The 17,228-nt window shown below is 39.9% G+C and overlaps 1 protein-coding gene across 8 annotated transcripts in view; it reads left to right on the forward strand.

The window, feature by feature from the left end:
- Positions 1-17,228, forward strand: part of caskin1 (CASK interacting protein 1) — a 115,266-nt gene that overhangs the window by 17,638 nt on the left and 80,400 nt on the right. Inside the window, exon 1 of one of the 8 annotated variants that reach the window (XM_042392668.1) lies at positions 9,605-9,949. The exons of the other annotated variants lie outside the window; for them this stretch is intronic. Within the exon in view, the coding sequence (XP_042248602.1) occupies positions 9,895-9,949 (55 nt within the window). The 5' untranslated portion in view covers positions 9,605-9,894. Of the gene's footprint in view, positions 1-9,604; positions 9,950-17,228 lie in introns of those variants that run through there. 8 annotated transcript variants of the gene reach the window in all.

A 17,228-nucleotide genomic window follows, 5' to 3' on the forward strand; every position in this document is an offset into this window, starting at 1 on the left:
TTATATCATATATCAATACTACAGACATCAGCGCCAGTGGTAAATTACCAAAAGGCTTGTTGAGATAAAGACTGTTTCCTCCAGAATGACCACATACATTGACCAGCCAGTCATCTCTGGATCTGGGCCATTCTCATCCGGCTGCAGGGTGAAAGCGTCATGAGCAAATTTCCAAATAGCATGATTCGGAAAAACACAAAACTTAATAAAATGCCATGATAACAGTCCTTGCCAGTATTTTTGTTGTTGCTTGTGTTTTACCTTTTATGTGTTTTTTGAGCATTTGTTGCATTTCTGGATTCCCTTAATATCTATGCTTTCACTCTTCTATGTGCTTTGTCCTTTGGGGCCACCATAATAATTAGGTTAAATTCATAACACAGACTGCAGAAAGAGGAGAAAACTTTCATTTTTATATGCAATAATCATGCAACACACAACATACTGGTTTACAAACATAGAAAATGGATTTTGTGGTTGCTTTGAGCAGCATTGAAACTTGAAGTCGACATTTAGTATGAATGTAAAAGGGTGAGTTTCAACAATGTGAGCAGACATGAGCACTGTGCAGCATGTGTGTGTTTACATAGTATGTTGTACCGACATCCGTGTTCAGTTAAGTCGTCTGCTTTGATCCCTCTGATGCAGTAGGTGTGTGTTCAGCGCGTCAGCCAATGGAGGAGAAATAGTGGCGTCCCTGAGCCAATGAGCAGTGTTGTTTGTATGTTCTGGCTAATGGGCTGGTTGTATGCAGCTGTTCAACACATGCAGAACATGTGGTTTGGCTCTGAACGCTTGTGCGTATGGCAAGTGTGCATGCATGCGTATATATACATATATATATGTGTATGTGTGTGTGTGTGTGTGTGTGTGTGTGTGTGTGTGTGGTGAGTTGGTGCCAAACCCGCTGTGGCCCCGCCTGGTTCTGGTTTCAGTTTTCTTTCACTTTTTTTTTTCCATCCCTCCCCCTCTACCTAGCTTATCTTTCCACACTTTCCTACTCTTACTCTCTTTCTCTCTCTCTCTCTTGCTCTTCCTCTCGCTCCTTGTTCCTGGAGCCATCGCCATGGCAACAAGCAAGCAGTGCCGGCCAGGAAATTTCTGGAGCATCGACAGTTATTCCAATTCAGCACCACGGGATCCAGCCAGACACTTTAGCCCGGCGCTGTGTGTGTGTGTGTGTGCGTGTGTGTGTTAGCATGGGATTACACCATAGTCTGACAATACAGATTAGCACAGCAGACCTACTGGCCCACTGGCTATCATACATTCCGTATCTTTTTCCCTTTCTTTTCCTTTTCTTAATCGCTTGTCATCAGTCTCTGCTCTCCTCCTCTCATCCCTCTTTTTGTCTCTTCCCTCCGCTCTCATTCCACTGTCCCCTCTCATCCCTTCTCATCTTTCCCTTCATCCCATTCTGCCGTTCCTGGCCCCCTACCTTCTCTCCCTCCGGTCCATCCTTTTCATCTCTGCATCCATCACCCATCCTTTTCATCCCTCTCTTCCCCTCCTGATCTCTCTGCATGCCTCCCTCATCCTGCTCTCCTTCCCTTTGCTCGCCTCATATGCCTTTTCCAGTTTGAGTCTCATCCCGCTGCTAACCTACCTCCCCTCCTCTCCTCTCCCAATCACCCAGACCTCCTCCTCAACCCTTGAGGGATTTGATGAGATATTCCCTTTCACATGCTTATACCCTAATCACTCTTGATCTTGAGACTTTTATCTTTGACTGTATCATCTCTTTCCCAGTTCTTTCTTCTCTCCTTCCCTCTTCACCCCCATCCCAGTGGGTGAACTCCGGGCCCCCTCTGCATGCTTCTATGGTTGCAGGGCCAGGTGCCAACATAAGGGGGATGGTGCAGTGTGGGTAGCAAAAGGGAAACTCGTTGTTCAACTCAGTGTAATTGTATATCTGGGCTCTGAGTTGCTTTTTCATTATTAACTAGCTCTTTTAGTTGACTTAGCTTGCACAAAGATGGAACATTATTGTAAAATATCAGGAAAGAAATCTCACCATGCAATGGCAGGCTTTAATACAATATAAAAACTTAATCTCTTGTTGACCTTTACTATCTTTTTATAGTTTCGTCAGCCTTCTTTCTTTAATTTCCTTTGTGAATCGGCCTAAAATCAAAAACATCAATAAACAAGACCGAGAGTTTAAGAAGACTCGGTTGACCGTTGACATTAATCTTGCACTTCCGACTGATAGCAACACAAAAGATAGCCGACTGAAAGGCCACATTTACACCCGGTATTAAAATGTGTTCTTGTTTTCTAAATTGTGCCCGCACTGTGATTTGATCTCGATGTGCAAATTAGCTACATAGAGCCAGTGGACATGTCAACAAACATGCCAGGTCAAGGAAACTGCTGCCACAAATAGACATTCATCTCTAAATCACTTTTTGTGAAGGAAGACTTCTGAAAAAATGATCAACACCACTTTGGAAATAAGAGAGAAGAAAGAAGCATATTCACTGAAGAGGTCACAATTGAATATTGAATTTGGGAACAGCTATTGTAATGATGTGTAGTGCATAGTAGTAGATTGAGTAACGTTATTGCTTTGCACAAACAAGTAACTACAGCAGGGGTTGGTGTCAGTGTCTGTTGATTTTCATATGAACATATAGATGAGCCTGACTGGATACTGATCCAGTATTCTGTGTCTGTAGGGCTGCTAGCTTAGGTAACTGATTCCTAGAGGGCTTTCTTCTCGTTAGCTACGGTAGCTAACGGGAAGAAAGCCCGCTAGAAATCAAAAGACAAGGTTATTCAGGTAGTCTACTCAATAGAATTAAAACTTAGTGTACACGGATGTAAGTAGTGTGTCTTCAGATCTGCCTGTGCAATATTCCACATTTAACATATGGCAATAAGACAATAGAAAGACAATTGAGCCTTCATTTTCTCAGGAGATGGTACCCGCAGGTATAAATGGAGTAAAAATGATGTTACCGTTACATCCACATGCACAGAACATGATGATTATATTAGCTTACTTTTTTATAAATGGTGTCTTGCTAGCTTGCATTTTTGTAAAACTTTCAATTAATTGATTATTGTACTTGTATATATGCTTTATCCTCTCAATATATATTCCAGCAGAACAGAAAAGATAATTTTAAAATGCTAAATGATGCTTGAAGTGTAAGTTATTTTTTTATTGCCTCACATTGGTTATACCTAACGTAAATACAGTGGGAGAAACTTGCAATGCTTAGATCACTGTAAAGCTCACATGTGTATAACATGTTTCAAGAGTTTAGCATTGGACAGAAGCCTACATTTTTTATATAACACTTAGAAAAAACAAAAACAAAAAAAGAAAATATCTGTCGGAAATAGTACAAATGATTTGTTATGCAGAGAAACAGGCCAGTAGGCTCAGTGCAGAGCTGGACTATCAACATAAGACAGACAGTAGCTGCAGACACAGGTACAATAAGGCTATTGTTCTTCATGTAATTCTACCACACACACACACACACACACATGCCCCTCCAGTCTCTCTTTCTCCCTCCTTGTCTCATTCACACACACTCGCACTACATGTAGTTTCTAAACTAGTACACTCACGTCGGTACACTCTCGCTGCACAGAAAAAAAACTGGGACAGCTCCGTTATGATGATCACACACTTGACACACACATACACACACATACACACACACCTTCTCTCTGTCAGTGACAGTCCAAAGCTTTCCATTGGTTAGTATGTGTGAATAGGTGACATACAAAGAGACATTTAATAGGTTGACAATTCAGAGAGAGAGAGAATGAAAGAAAGAAAAGAGAGGAAAGACTGAGAGAGAGCAGTCGGGTGCCTGGTTTCAAAGATCTTGAGTGTGCTCTTTAAACCCAGGATCAATTTAAAAGCTCGCTTCCCGAACTTTCACTGCTTCAAATTCAAAAGAGAAAGTCAGTCTCTCATCTTTGGATTGCAGGCTCTTTAAAATCTCTCTCTGTTCATGCTGAGGCCCACAGAGGCCTGCAAAGTACTCAAAACTGGAACACTAACATATTCTTTGGCATAAATAAAGATTTACAAGCTGTTAGGACAAGACAGTCTCATGCTTCAGCACAAGTTCAGATAACTTTGAATTGAGCTGTGATTCGGTACAAAATGAAAAAGATCTGTTAACTTATGCTCTTTACTTGTGAAATATAGGAAAACCTACTTTCAGAGTTTGCTTCACGCGTTAGTCCGATGAGTCTAGAGACCTCAGAAGAGTCAAACATCTCGTTATGTGACAAACCATCAGAAGAGGTTTGCAGTACATTACAGGCTCAGGGTTGTTTGCTGATTGGAGGGTAAACAGAACTGAGAGTTCTGTACCTGAAGTACCTCGACAGTTCTCTCCTTCATCCTGCTCACTCTTGTTTTGTTTTTTTTTCCTTTTTAACTGTCTCACGCGAGGTGTAACTCTCTCTGAGGGTTAATCTATAGCAGTAAATTAAGGGGGGGGGGGGCTGCTGCTGACACTGCATGATATGAGTTCATTACATGCCCCAGTGGACTCTCCTCTCTCTCTTCTCTCTCTCTCTCGCCTCTGCTCTCCGGTTTCTTTTACTACCGTCCAAATTTTTCTGAGAAAGGGGTGTTTGTTTCAAGCAGTTGAGCTTGGTTTAATCAATTCATTAAAACAATACAATACTATCATTAGCGAATTCAAATTTGCCTCACTAGTTTACAAGCAGCGTTATATAATTAAATCCTACACACGAGGACAACTTCTTAAACCTGCAGCATCCCTAAATTTATATCATATTGCATGTCATTTCATACCAGCTGAGGAATTTATAGACTCTGCCCTCACATTTGTGTCCACATGAGCACTCGATGAGAATTTTTCAAGTGCGGCTGTAAAAGTAATTATCCAGAGAAAGGCTTTGTCCACATGTTTTGCTGTTGGTATCATTGTTCATAATTGGACAGTGACTATTTTTGGCAGCATCCTACATCACGTGTGGCAGGTATCAACACAAAACATCAAACTAATAGCGCTGTAGCTCTTAAAATGTGTCCACAGACATTTAAAGAAACAAGTGGGACTCTAGTTTTGTTCAGATTGGGGCAACGAAAGCATAAAAGCAACACCGACTGTTGAACGAGACGTTTAAATTATCTGCGCGTGTGTGTACTCGGCACATACTCGGATATCTAGAAACATTTTGTGTTTGCAGTAAGTATTAAATGACAGTGTGAGGAGAGTGTTAGAGATAAAGGCAATGGGGGTAGAGAGAGAGAGAGAGAGAGAGAGTGGTGTATGTAGGCTTAGTCTCCAGTCTGTTGGATCAGGTTCAGACCAGGGAGAACTGGTGGTTCTGTGTCTGTGGGATTGGCTTCCTGTGATTGTAAATCTATCTCCTTGCTCTGTAATGGATGTGTGTGTTTGTGTGTCGATGTGTGTGCGAGGGAGAGAGAAAGAAAGATCAGGGTGTGTCATCAACATTTCAGAGAGGCAAATCAAACTCTTGACCCATTTGTTTTCTCTCCCTCCCTCTCTTTTTATAGTAGATACAGGCTGTTTAAATCCACAAATCATTCACAAGGACTTCTACTAACCACTTTTAAGCTACTGTTGATAAAATGCAACACTTCCTGCACAGATGTTTTACATTAAAAGGCCCTTTCTTGATAGGCTTTTAGTATGAAACATCTGTAGGAAGCGAGCGTATTGTTCGTTGACACAGCACATCCTATCAATAAAAGAAACGACAAAGCAGAAGCGATTGGAAATGATTGGTGAATGAAAACAGCATTTCCGTTAAAAAGTACATTATGTTGAATTTAGCAAGCTTTGAAGAGTGTTTTTGTGTTTTTTAACAGTAGTGAGGTGCACAATCCTAGCCATTATTTAAGTACTGGCTTCATTTGTGAATTCACGGTATATATTTCTTGCTTACGTGCTCCATTTTCTCGTGTCTATCCAGGCTAGTGTCAAGCCTCTAGGGATAGCAGTGTCGGTCGGTTGGTCAATCCACCCCTTTGGTCTAGATTGAAATGTCTTACAGCAACAACTATCGGATGAATTGCAATGAAATCTATAATCAAATAATAAATATCTCCCTTACATACTCTTTCCTCCCACTCTAACTTTCCCCTGCTCCCTCTTTCTCACCCACCTCTCAGAATATCCCTCCACAAACGTCACCATCCCTCCCATCTAACCCCATTTTTAGCCTCTGAGACTTTGACTGATTTGGGTATTTTAGGGCCGATTCTGATATTTTTAGGTTGAGACGTCATATCAGAGGATCTGAACCCTGACAGGCTCTTTTTTTTAACTGTTGCTACAGTATGTACAGCTTTTTTAAACATCAGCGTCAGTTAGAATGTCAGTCGTCCCGGTGGTTGTTTTCATTTACTGTAATTAAAATAAAGTCTCAGAACACTTCCTGTAATGATGAATTGATGTTTAAATGCAACATGTTGCAGCCTCAATAGCACATCAACATTGAGCCAATTTATCAGTGAACGCTTTAATCTCAACTCTTCTTCTCATCTTCTGCCATCATCCCCGCCTTTTCTCTTTTCTCTTTCCTTCTTTCATTCATCCGTCTCCTCCTCCTTCCCTCCTTCCTTCCTTCCCTCGGTCTCCATCTATCCATTTGTGTCCTTGTTTTTCCCAGCAATCTGACAGAAATAGCTGTGTTTGTGTGTGTGTGTGTGTGTGTGTGTGTGTGTGTGTGTGTGTGTGTGTGTGTGTGTGTGTGTGTGTGTGTGTGTGTGTAGACAACTGGAATAGATCCATACCAGGACCTCACTATGTGTGCATGTGTGTGTGTGTCTGTGTGTGTGCGTGTGTGTGATGGGCAGTATCATACACACACACACACACACACACACACACACACACTGGGCGTTCTCTGTAAGAAACCTGACATTTACACCCTGAGAAGGATGCACCATCTTGCACATCAAAGCCCTCCCAAAATCTCTCTCTCTCTGACTCTCTCACTCACTCTCTCACATTTTCAGTTAATTTTAACACCCTGCGTTTGCTATTTTGAGATGCTTCTTTTCCAACCTAGAGGGTTATTTTTATATTAAAATATATTCCACTCAATTATTGTTCCTTGATTCCTCGATACACCTGCACTCATATTTTGCTGTTATATGATCTGCACCCTCTTGTCTTCACAAAAGCTTCTGAAGAAAGAAAACAACACTAACAACATGACATTCATATGTTCCTATTGATTCCCAGTGAGCATTATATAAGCACCATGTAAGCTTTACGTCAAATGAAAGCACAAAAAAAAGGGAAAGCAAATGGAAATACTAAATTGTTCTTCTAATAACAACAATAATACATTATGACATGTTATACCCCTGTATCACTTCATATCATGTCATACCTGGAGGCAAAATGTCCTTCAGCAAAACACAAATGACTCTCCATGTGTGTGGGAACAAATGCAAGTCATGTTGCCCAGAAGCGTGTGTTTGTGCTGACTGTGTAGTTATTACTTTGTGATCATCTGATTTATTTAATTGTTTGGTAATATGCACCACTAAAGCACACAATACACACAGGTAGTAAGACACCTAAGGCCAACACACATATAACATCAGAACAACCATTGTTTTCTTTGTAAGCCTGCATGATGGTTGTGAATTGACATCACTGTGTCAGGATACAACATGTCAAATAGCAGCATTCACTCTCTGGACTGAAACATCCCAGCCACCGTACCTTCACTATTTCTTCTGTCTGGTATGTTAGAACATCTTCTGTAAGAAAAAGAGAAACTTATTTTTGAAATTGAAAAATACCCAGCAGCCCTGCCATTATAAAGATAATATTAAAGAAGACATTGCCTGGTGTGCCGCAGCAAGAGATATCTGTTCTTCAGGTGAGAAACCAACTAAAATAACTCACACTCAAATTACTAAACTAACAGGCGAGGTCATATTCCAGCATAGGAGTGCAGATTAATTTCTGGGGTGCATAATATAATCTGCTATGGACAATACTGCCACACTTTATTTGTGCAGTAAATTGCAAGAACTGCCTTAAAGTCCTTAACGTTTCACTTTAGTGTTTTGTACATATTTAGAGGTGCATATTACCAAACAATTACTTTTACCAAACAAGTAATCAATAAATCCATTGTTTGATCATCAGAAAATACTGCAAAAACATTGTCTGGTTCTACCTTCTCAAATTTAAGAGTAAATTGCTCTGACAAAACAAGCATTTTGAAGACATTTTGAAGAAGTTCTTTTTACTATAATTTTCTGACATTTTATTGATCATTTTATTGATCAGTCAGTCTCTATTCTCTATCATCTACCTGTTTATGATATGTTGGTGAAAGTGTTATACTTTTACAACTGAAGCAAGTGTTGGAAGTTTGAGGTAATGTACGGTAATATAATATGAATTAGCTCCACACCCTCATCATTTTGGAAAACGTCTAATTTGTCAGTCATGCACTGTTGACTTTATTAAAGTTTAACTACCTGCTCAACTACCAAGGTGTAGTGATAAAATATTTGATTCATTTGATGCTTCAGGAATCAATATGCAGAGACTTACCAAGGCACACACACATTTGCTAACACTCACACACCTACACACGGCTCTGTCGTTTGTGTCTTTGATAATTATGTGAGTATAGTGGCAGGGTAATTTACTGCTGGGTAATTGATCTGCACAATAATCAGAGATACACAGCGGCTAGCACACTCATTTTTGCAGGCACACACACACACACACGCACTGAGAGAGAGACTCAGTGATCTAGTGTTGAATCAGTGCAGCCAGCCTGGTTTATGAGCTATATTAGGAGTCAGATTTGAGAGTCCCTCTCTGCTGAATTTGACGCTCTTATAGTTCAGGGACCACCGTTGTCAGTGTCACGTGTATCTGTCAAGTTTTGGATTTCTCTACATGGCAAAGTGCAGCTGTAATAAGAAAGAGAGAATTTAAAGAGTTGGGACGCTGGTGTCTTTTTGTAGCCTTTGTAAAACCAAAAACACAAGAGCAAAAGGGTGAAGAATGAATTAAATGATGTGTTTATCTAAAATGAGCTACAATTGTTAGCATGTCCTTTTCTTCTGTAAAGTCACCGGGGTTCTTTTAGAATGAAATAAAAGTCAGATTTTACATTTTCCTTTATCAACTGGTGAAGATACTGACTTTTTACCGGGACATGTAGCTTTAGCCGTTAGCTTTTTAGCCTGATATCATGTACACAGCCATGAAAAAAGTCAGTCGAACACAGTGTTTTCAGCTAACTTGTGTCGCTGATGTTTGGCATGCTAGCTACAGCGGATAAAATCTGCTAGCGTCAGTTGTCATTTGAGCAGTCAGCCGCCGGCTAGAAATGAGAAGCCTGCTTTTGTCTACCTCTTTCTAAAATAAAGACTCCATTGTTTCAAAAATGACTAAGAATTTCAAGTGATAAATCTGCCACTTTTATCTGCCGCTTAGAGAAGCTTGACATATGTAACAATGTTGTTGCTTGTTTGTGAACACGCACCAGTACAAGGCCATGTTTGAATTATTGGTATGTTGTGTGTATGGGATGGTAGGAGCGAGGGGGGCGAGGGGGGGGGGGGTAACCTAGTGCTGGCTGTTTTCCAGAGCCAATTTCCAGCCTGAAAGCGGGAGATAACACAGCACTGCTCGGGAAGGGAGTAAGAGGATGACTGAGAGGGGAGCAGAAAAGGCAACTAGGAAAAAAAAAAAAGGAAATGGGAGTTTACAGGCCAACCGGGATGGAGTAAGAGGATGATGGAGAGAGCAGCGAGACAAGAGCGAGGGGGGAGGAAGAAGGAGGAAAAAAAAAAAAAAGAGCGCAGGAGCAGGAGGAGAGAGATAGCACGGCGGGACCGGAAGAAAGACGAGAGGATTAGAAAGAGGAGACGAGGGTGAGATGAGAACAGCAGAGGATGGGGAGGAGGAGAGAGGCCTGGAGTGGAGACTGACGGGTGAGTAGAGGACCCTTGGTAGAACAAGGGGGGAGGAGAAGGAGTAGTGGTGTGTGTGTGTGAGGGGCGGGGGGGTTGGTATTCATTATGAGTCATGCCCAGGGAGGCTGTGTGCCACTGGGAAAACAGCTCACTGACAGTCCCAGGCATCAGAAGGCCTTCTGGAGCTTCACATAATGTGTGTGGTGTCATCAGGGAGACGAGGGACAGACAGACAGACAGAGGTCAAAGTAAAACTGGAACACAACAGTTCCCTCTCCTCTCCTCTCCTCTCCTCTCCTCTCCTCTCCTCTCCTCTCCTCTTCTCTCTTCTCGTCTCCTCTCCCACTTTCTGTCCTCTCTCGTTTTCTCTCCTCTCTTCTCTCTTTTTCTCTCCTTTTCTGTCCTCTCTTCTCCTCTCGTTTTCTCTCATTTTTCTCCTCCTTTTTTCTCTCCTCTCCTCTCATCTCCCCCTTGGCGTTTTATTGTATAGGCGCTGATTACAGTAACTGCAGCTTTTCAAGACCAGACAGATCACTGCACATGCACGTACACACACACACACACATACACACACACACACACACACACACACACACCTTGTTCCACTTTATTAACACCTCATGGCTAATAGCTTTACATGAAAGGTCCTACACATTTTTTCTTTCATATCTTACTCCATCTCTATCTTTGTCTTTCCATCTCTCCGTATCTCTCTATTTCACCTCCCCCTCTCCTCCTCTCACGGTCTAAATGTAGCGAGCAATCACAATATTCCATAATAGTTCAAGCCCACGCTGTTGGGTTATAATAGAGGGACGGAGAGAAGGGAGAGATAAGGAGGGAGGGAGAGTCAGATAGAAGAGATATTGATATGCAATTGCCCACGGATGAATAACAGAGCACAGAGAAATTGAGAATGTAGAAATGAGAGGGTGAGGTGATGTTGTCGTTTGTTGTTGTTGTTGTTGTGTTAAACCCTGCAGCTCTGAGTCTGTTTTCTAATCCAGTGCCGGCTTATTCCCGGCCACAATCACTGCTACACTCATGATGAATTTGTCACTTCTATCTCTCTTTCCTCAACACAGCCAGAGTTTTTATTTTTTCTTCCACCGCCTCCTCTCCTCTTTCGGTCTTACTCCTCTCAGTTTTCTTTTGGCATTTGCATTTGATTTTGTCTCCTTAGTGTTTTCATTTCTTCTCCGTCCACCTCCTCCCCCCCCTCTGTCCCCAGCAGCTGTTGTTTGTTCAAATGTCTGAAACAAACTACTGCATGTTTACCGTACGTGTACCTGACGATGACCTCTTGTGGTCATGCAAATAATGACTGTTGTCTGTCATGAGCAGAGACTTTGAGGTGGGTGGTTGTGTGGGAGATTGGCATGTAAACTTAAAAGCAATTTCTTTAATCAATGATTGGACAATCAACAGCTGGTAATGATCAAAAAATGACCAAAGTGCACCACAGTGCATTATTAGAGCAATTGATTAAATAAATACATTTCAGTTTAAAGGAATTTTTAGACATTTTGGGAAATACGCTTATTTACTGTCGTGTTTGTACCGTAAATAAGAAGCTACCACCACAGCAGCCAGTAGCTTAGCTTAGCTTACTGGGAGAAACATAGATATATACACATAGATACTGTATCTATAGGATAAGAATATAGGCCATAGGATGTGTCTTTGGTCCATAGTTTAACCACTCTCTACAGAATGTATGCTTGAAGTGAATTTGTAGCTTCCATTTATTATTATTATCAAACCTAGATACAGCCACATGCACATATAAGAGCCAACCAGTGTCCGAACACCTACCTGATGATCTCGCTCAAAGAGTAAAGGCTGCTTTAATGTTCACAAACACGCAGCCCACAACTCATTTTCATTTTCATGCTGCTTTTGGTTTTCTTTCTACGAAACAACTGATTGATCAGAACATGTAATGTGGTAAATTGGAACTACTTGTTTCAACCAATATATATAACTTACTGTATACATAATTCATGTACTGTAAATAATGGGGGGAAAAAAAATAGAATAGAATGAAATATTTCCAAAACATAGACTCACCTATGGCAATATTAGCCTACTGTTACGTTGGATTAAACAGACGTTTTTTTGGTATAAAAACCATAATTTTTGATCAACAAAGTATTCTGTATGACACATTAAAGTTATTTTGTGACTACCCAAACTGCTGGACAATGGAGTGATTGATTGATTGACAATTGAGTGAGTTATGGTAGCTGTGAGAGCTACTCCAGACCAATATACATCGATACAATGGCTTGTAAATCTAGTATCTACACATATTTATCTATAGGGGGAAACATGTTGACATATTGCACCACCAAGTAACACAACCTGGTACATGTCCCTCATCTTCTACACTGATGATTACTATATTTTCAATTGGTTAAATTATCAATGGTGGTTAACTGATAATCAGTTAATCACTGACATTCTTAAACAGCTGTTTGCATCACTTCAAGCTGTGATCATGATCCTTTCCTGAAGTAGTTTTTGTGCCTAAACCCAGCCAGACTTGAACCACGGAGGTATCAGATCAGGAAACTGTCATATGAATCATTTATGTAATGTAACTTCCATTTGTACGTTTTGTAATGCGTTGATAAACAATGCAGTCATGTGGATAGTGGCGCCACATCAGAAAATGCTCATACTGTACGGGTCATTATAGAAGGCGATGACATACAACCTGTGTTGTTGTTCTCTTTCATCCTTCAGTGTATACTTTACTCTCCCTTCTCTGATGATCTTCTCTTCTTCCTCCCTTTTTGCTCAATGACAAACATGTGGCTCCTTCAGTGAAGGAAGCTCATAATGATGCCCTTTGACTAAAATGTCCTGAAGGTGTTGACACAAACACACACACACACTCTACTGAATGTGTGTGTGTGTGTGTGTGTGTGTGTAGTTGTCTCTTTTTGTTTGCATGTGTTTGTCAAATGCAACATATTACTAGGCAACCCCATGTCTGCATGTGTGCGCTCACAATAAAAAACACATGCTGTACATGAGTACAGCCCATTCAGTGTGTGTATGTGTGTGTGTGTGTGTGTGTGTGTGTGTATGTGTGTTATCAGAGTGGAAATTTGCCTGTAAATGACAGTTATTTGGTTGCTTTTGGGTGGAAACTGTGCTCTGATGGTGGGTTAGCTTCATCTCTACATTGTGTACATGTATGTGTACGTGTGTGTGTGTGTGTGTGTGTGTGTGTGTGTGCGTGTGATGAGGTGGTTGTCTGTTCAGTAGTAATCACAGGGCTGCCCTGAGGTCTGTGCTCCAAGAGCAAGAGAGGCTACATAGTCAATTGTTACAACCAACAAAACAAAGTCAACACAACAAACACACACTACAAAGCAGCACAGTGAAGTGTAACAAAAACACAGTTACAACACACACAATGTCATTTACAAAATTAATTAAAAATGAATAATTAAACTGTCTGGATATGACCAGCATTTTTTTTTTCATTCTAAATTGAGGCCATAAAACACAGCAAACATGACCTCATCTGTTAATCTGTTCCGTTTCAATCACTTCCTCCCTTGTTCTCTTCTTCTTGGTGTCTCTGTCTCTAAACATGGATGTTTCTACGGGATTTTAGGGCTTTCCTTTCGCTGTGTTTAGTCCTGACAGAGGCAAAGTCTACACTGCACCAGAGCCGCTTAATCTGACTATAATGAGATCCTCTCAAGTCGATATACAGCAGCTAAGCTGCACGATCAACACCACTGGATTACACTGTGTATGTGTGAGTGTATTTTATATATTAGTAAATATGAATGTAGGCCATCTCATTACTCTAATACTAAAACTTTAATGATGTATGATGTACATTTTGACGCGTGACGTACATGGCATCTACGCATGACATGGACATGGGTAGCAGGGATGTTTAAGAGTACAAATACATCATTTAGATATGAACAAACACAAACAGCAGTAACATTCGTCCCCCCACATACCTCCCCTCTGACCTGTCACCTGAATGTCACAATTTGCCATAAACACCACACCCATCTTAGTCATAACTCAATTATGTCAGTGGAAACACACATGCTGTACTGCTTACTCTCGCTCTTTCTCAGACAGTCACTGTGTTGCACTCACTTGTTGACATGAAAAGTGACAAATGCTTGCCTAAAGAATGAAAAAAGAAAGATAGATAGAGCAGCCTCCATTTTCTTTTTTTCCACAGACACTTAAACCCTCCTCTCACTGCATGTACAACCGTCTTAAAACAAAAGTAATGACATGTGGTCCATTTGTTTTTAGGAGCTTTCACTCTTTTTTTAAACAATAGACACTTGAGATCAGATAAATTTGTCTGGACCTTCTCCCATTATATACACAACCTCCAGTTTTAAAAAGTCATGCACTATGGCCAAATGCAGTTCTGACTTGTATTTTCCAAATGTTAAATCTTCCTGCTGTATTCCAACTATTCATGTCCACCTGGACCATAAACTTACTATCTTTCATTTTTTGAAAGTGGGGTTAAAATATGAGTCATATTTTATTATTTTGTTAATATTGGTACATGGTTAAGATATTACGGTATAAAGGTTATTTTGCATATTTTTATCAAGCAGTACAGATGGTTTCTAACAACATCCAGTATAGGCCCCACTTTTGGTTTAAATGCGATTACATTATTATTGTGAAATAAATAGATATAAATACAGTTAGTAGCTTTGCGTTACATTCTAATGAGTAGTAGCAGTAAACATAGAAGTACATATGCATCAGTGTGTGACTTAATTCGGCCCTTAACTCACTCACTGCACTTATCAGTTTGTCCACTGGCATTTTACACCCCACATACATATAGCCTAAGAGCTTAATTGCTTAAATCTCTATGAATGTTTGTATATGTCTTTGCAAGTGTTATGCACTCTGCTCTCCCCATTGCAGGGAGAACCCAAAGGCAGCAGTTGACCCCTTGTTCATCGTTTTAAGATCATGTCTGTGGTTGTACTGTATTGTACGTGTGTGATGTTGAGTAGCGCCGACAGTACAGATAAAAGAGGAGATCACATGTTTTTTCCTCCAGCAATGTCCTACTTCACATCCAAACACAGCTGAGTTAATGGGATTCCAACTATTTGTTTTTGAGATAGCAAAAGATGAAAGGTCAGGTGGCCACCAGGATAATTTGAAATCCTCCTCTGGAGACCATGAATATTCATAAGAGACAATATGGCAATCTAGCTGGTGGATGTTGGGATATTTTGCATTGTATTTGACCACCCAACCCTCTTATCTCTTATACATCTTGCTTAGTTAGTTTTCCCTGTAGTGCAGCCTTAAAAAGGTTAATAGTTGTTAGTAGTTGTTATTTTTTTTAACAAAATGTTTATTTATACTTATTCACATTTGAATTATACATCACTGCTTTGTCAGAATTGTTTTTTTTAAAAAAGGAGAACTATTCACAGTTTGGCAAACAAACATAAAAATAATAAATCATGGCAACATGTGCAACCACACATAGAGGAGTCTCAGAAAACACCTTAAAAGAAACAGATGTTAGTTTTGGCCAAATTCACAATTAAGTCAGTACAGCACCTTATCACACTGGTAATCTAAAATAAGAAATTACAAGAGCCCATCAATTTAAAAACATGTCTGTCTCAACATGGAGTTTTGCTGTTATTTTTTCCATTGAGTACACTTTCATTAACTTGTCTTGTCATTGAAGTAAGGTGGGTGGCAGTGGTTTGAGCCAAGATAAAGTTATCATTTTTTGCCATCAATAAAAGGATATGCAGCAAGTAAGCCTTTCTCTTTTCCATAGCTCCATCAGGGATTGCTCCTATAATATAATACAGTTGGTCTAATGGTAAATCAGTGTTCAAAATGGTAAGTATTTCTGTATGAGTCCCTTCCCAGTATGACTTCAGTTGTGGACAATCCCAAAAAATGTATGTGTGATCTCCAACCTGTTTATAATCCCTCCAGCACAAATGTGTAGTTGTTGTTATTTTGTGAAGAAGCACTGGATTATTTCACTACTAGGCTTTTAATTATACAATACATACATACAAGTATTATCAATACTTTGGTTTATGACCAAATTCCTGCAAAACTAATGACATTCCCATCAGTCTCAGCTGTACTTTGCGGTTAGTGCTAATTTTCAAATGTTATTACGCTAACACACCAATAAATTAAGATAGTGAACATGATAAACACTATACTTGCCAAACATCGGCTTGTTAGCATTGTCATTATGAACATGTTAGCATGCTGACATTAGCTCACAGAGCCGCTAGCATGGCTGTAGACTCTTAGTCTTGTGAACACTAACAACAGTTAGATACTTTTATAATGTATCGTTATAAAAGACTACTTGCTAATCTGCAGTATAATCACCTCTTAAATCACTTCTTCAATTACCTCTGATGAATTTTGCCTATAGTCTTGCTATACAGTAAATCAGAGCACCGTTGATGACAATAATTGTTTTGTACAGCTGTCTCAAAGGCCTCTGCCCTTTGCAAATGTACATTTTTTGTACACTAGTAGCAACAAAAAATGGCGAAATGATGAAAACGTTACTTACAATACCTCATGTTTGTTGTTCCATAGAGAACAAAAAACATAAATACCTTTGGCTCAGGACCAAGATGAGATATAGGACTATAAGATTAAGACCAGTATCCATAAAATATCAGGCGTCTGAGAACAGGAGTGCTGTCTTAGCAGAAATTCCTCCTTTCACATCCTTATGAATGAATTACTGAGTAATGCAGGATCAGCAATCCTATTCTGGGTTTAGTACATACTGGCCCAGATTTACTGTCAATTATTCGGCTATCACACACAAAGTTAGAATTTTGGGTTGGAGACACTATTCCTTATTACTGCACTGTAGCTAATAAAGCTGAAAATTGGGAAGCTTGCATAAATTTAGACCTCATGTTGAATATCACCAAATACACGTGAAATTAAAATAACAGAGTTATCATCCAACAAATGCTGTGACAATGTGTTTTTAACATTTTGCAACTTTCATATACTTTTTTAGTTAATTATATGTAATGGTAGAGTACATATGAGATTGTTAAGTGTCTTGTTTTGTATTTTATTCAATGTGAAGAAGTCTTTGTTCAAGGTCACATGGGGAGGAGTAAAATTAGATACTGATGATAAAGATCTCCTAATTGAAGATCAGAGAAAAACAGGGAGGGAAAGAGAATCATTCAACGAAGAGCTGGCAGGAATAAAGGAAAGTCAAGGAGGAGCCCTGTAGAGAGCATAAATTGTG

Source organism: Thunnus maccoyii, chromosome 18 (genome assembly GCF_910596095.1).
Source record: "Thunnus maccoyii chromosome 18, fThuMac1.1, whole genome shotgun sequence".
NCBI classification, from domain to species: Eukaryota; Metazoa; Chordata; class Actinopteri; order Scombriformes; family Scombridae; genus Thunnus; species Thunnus maccoyii.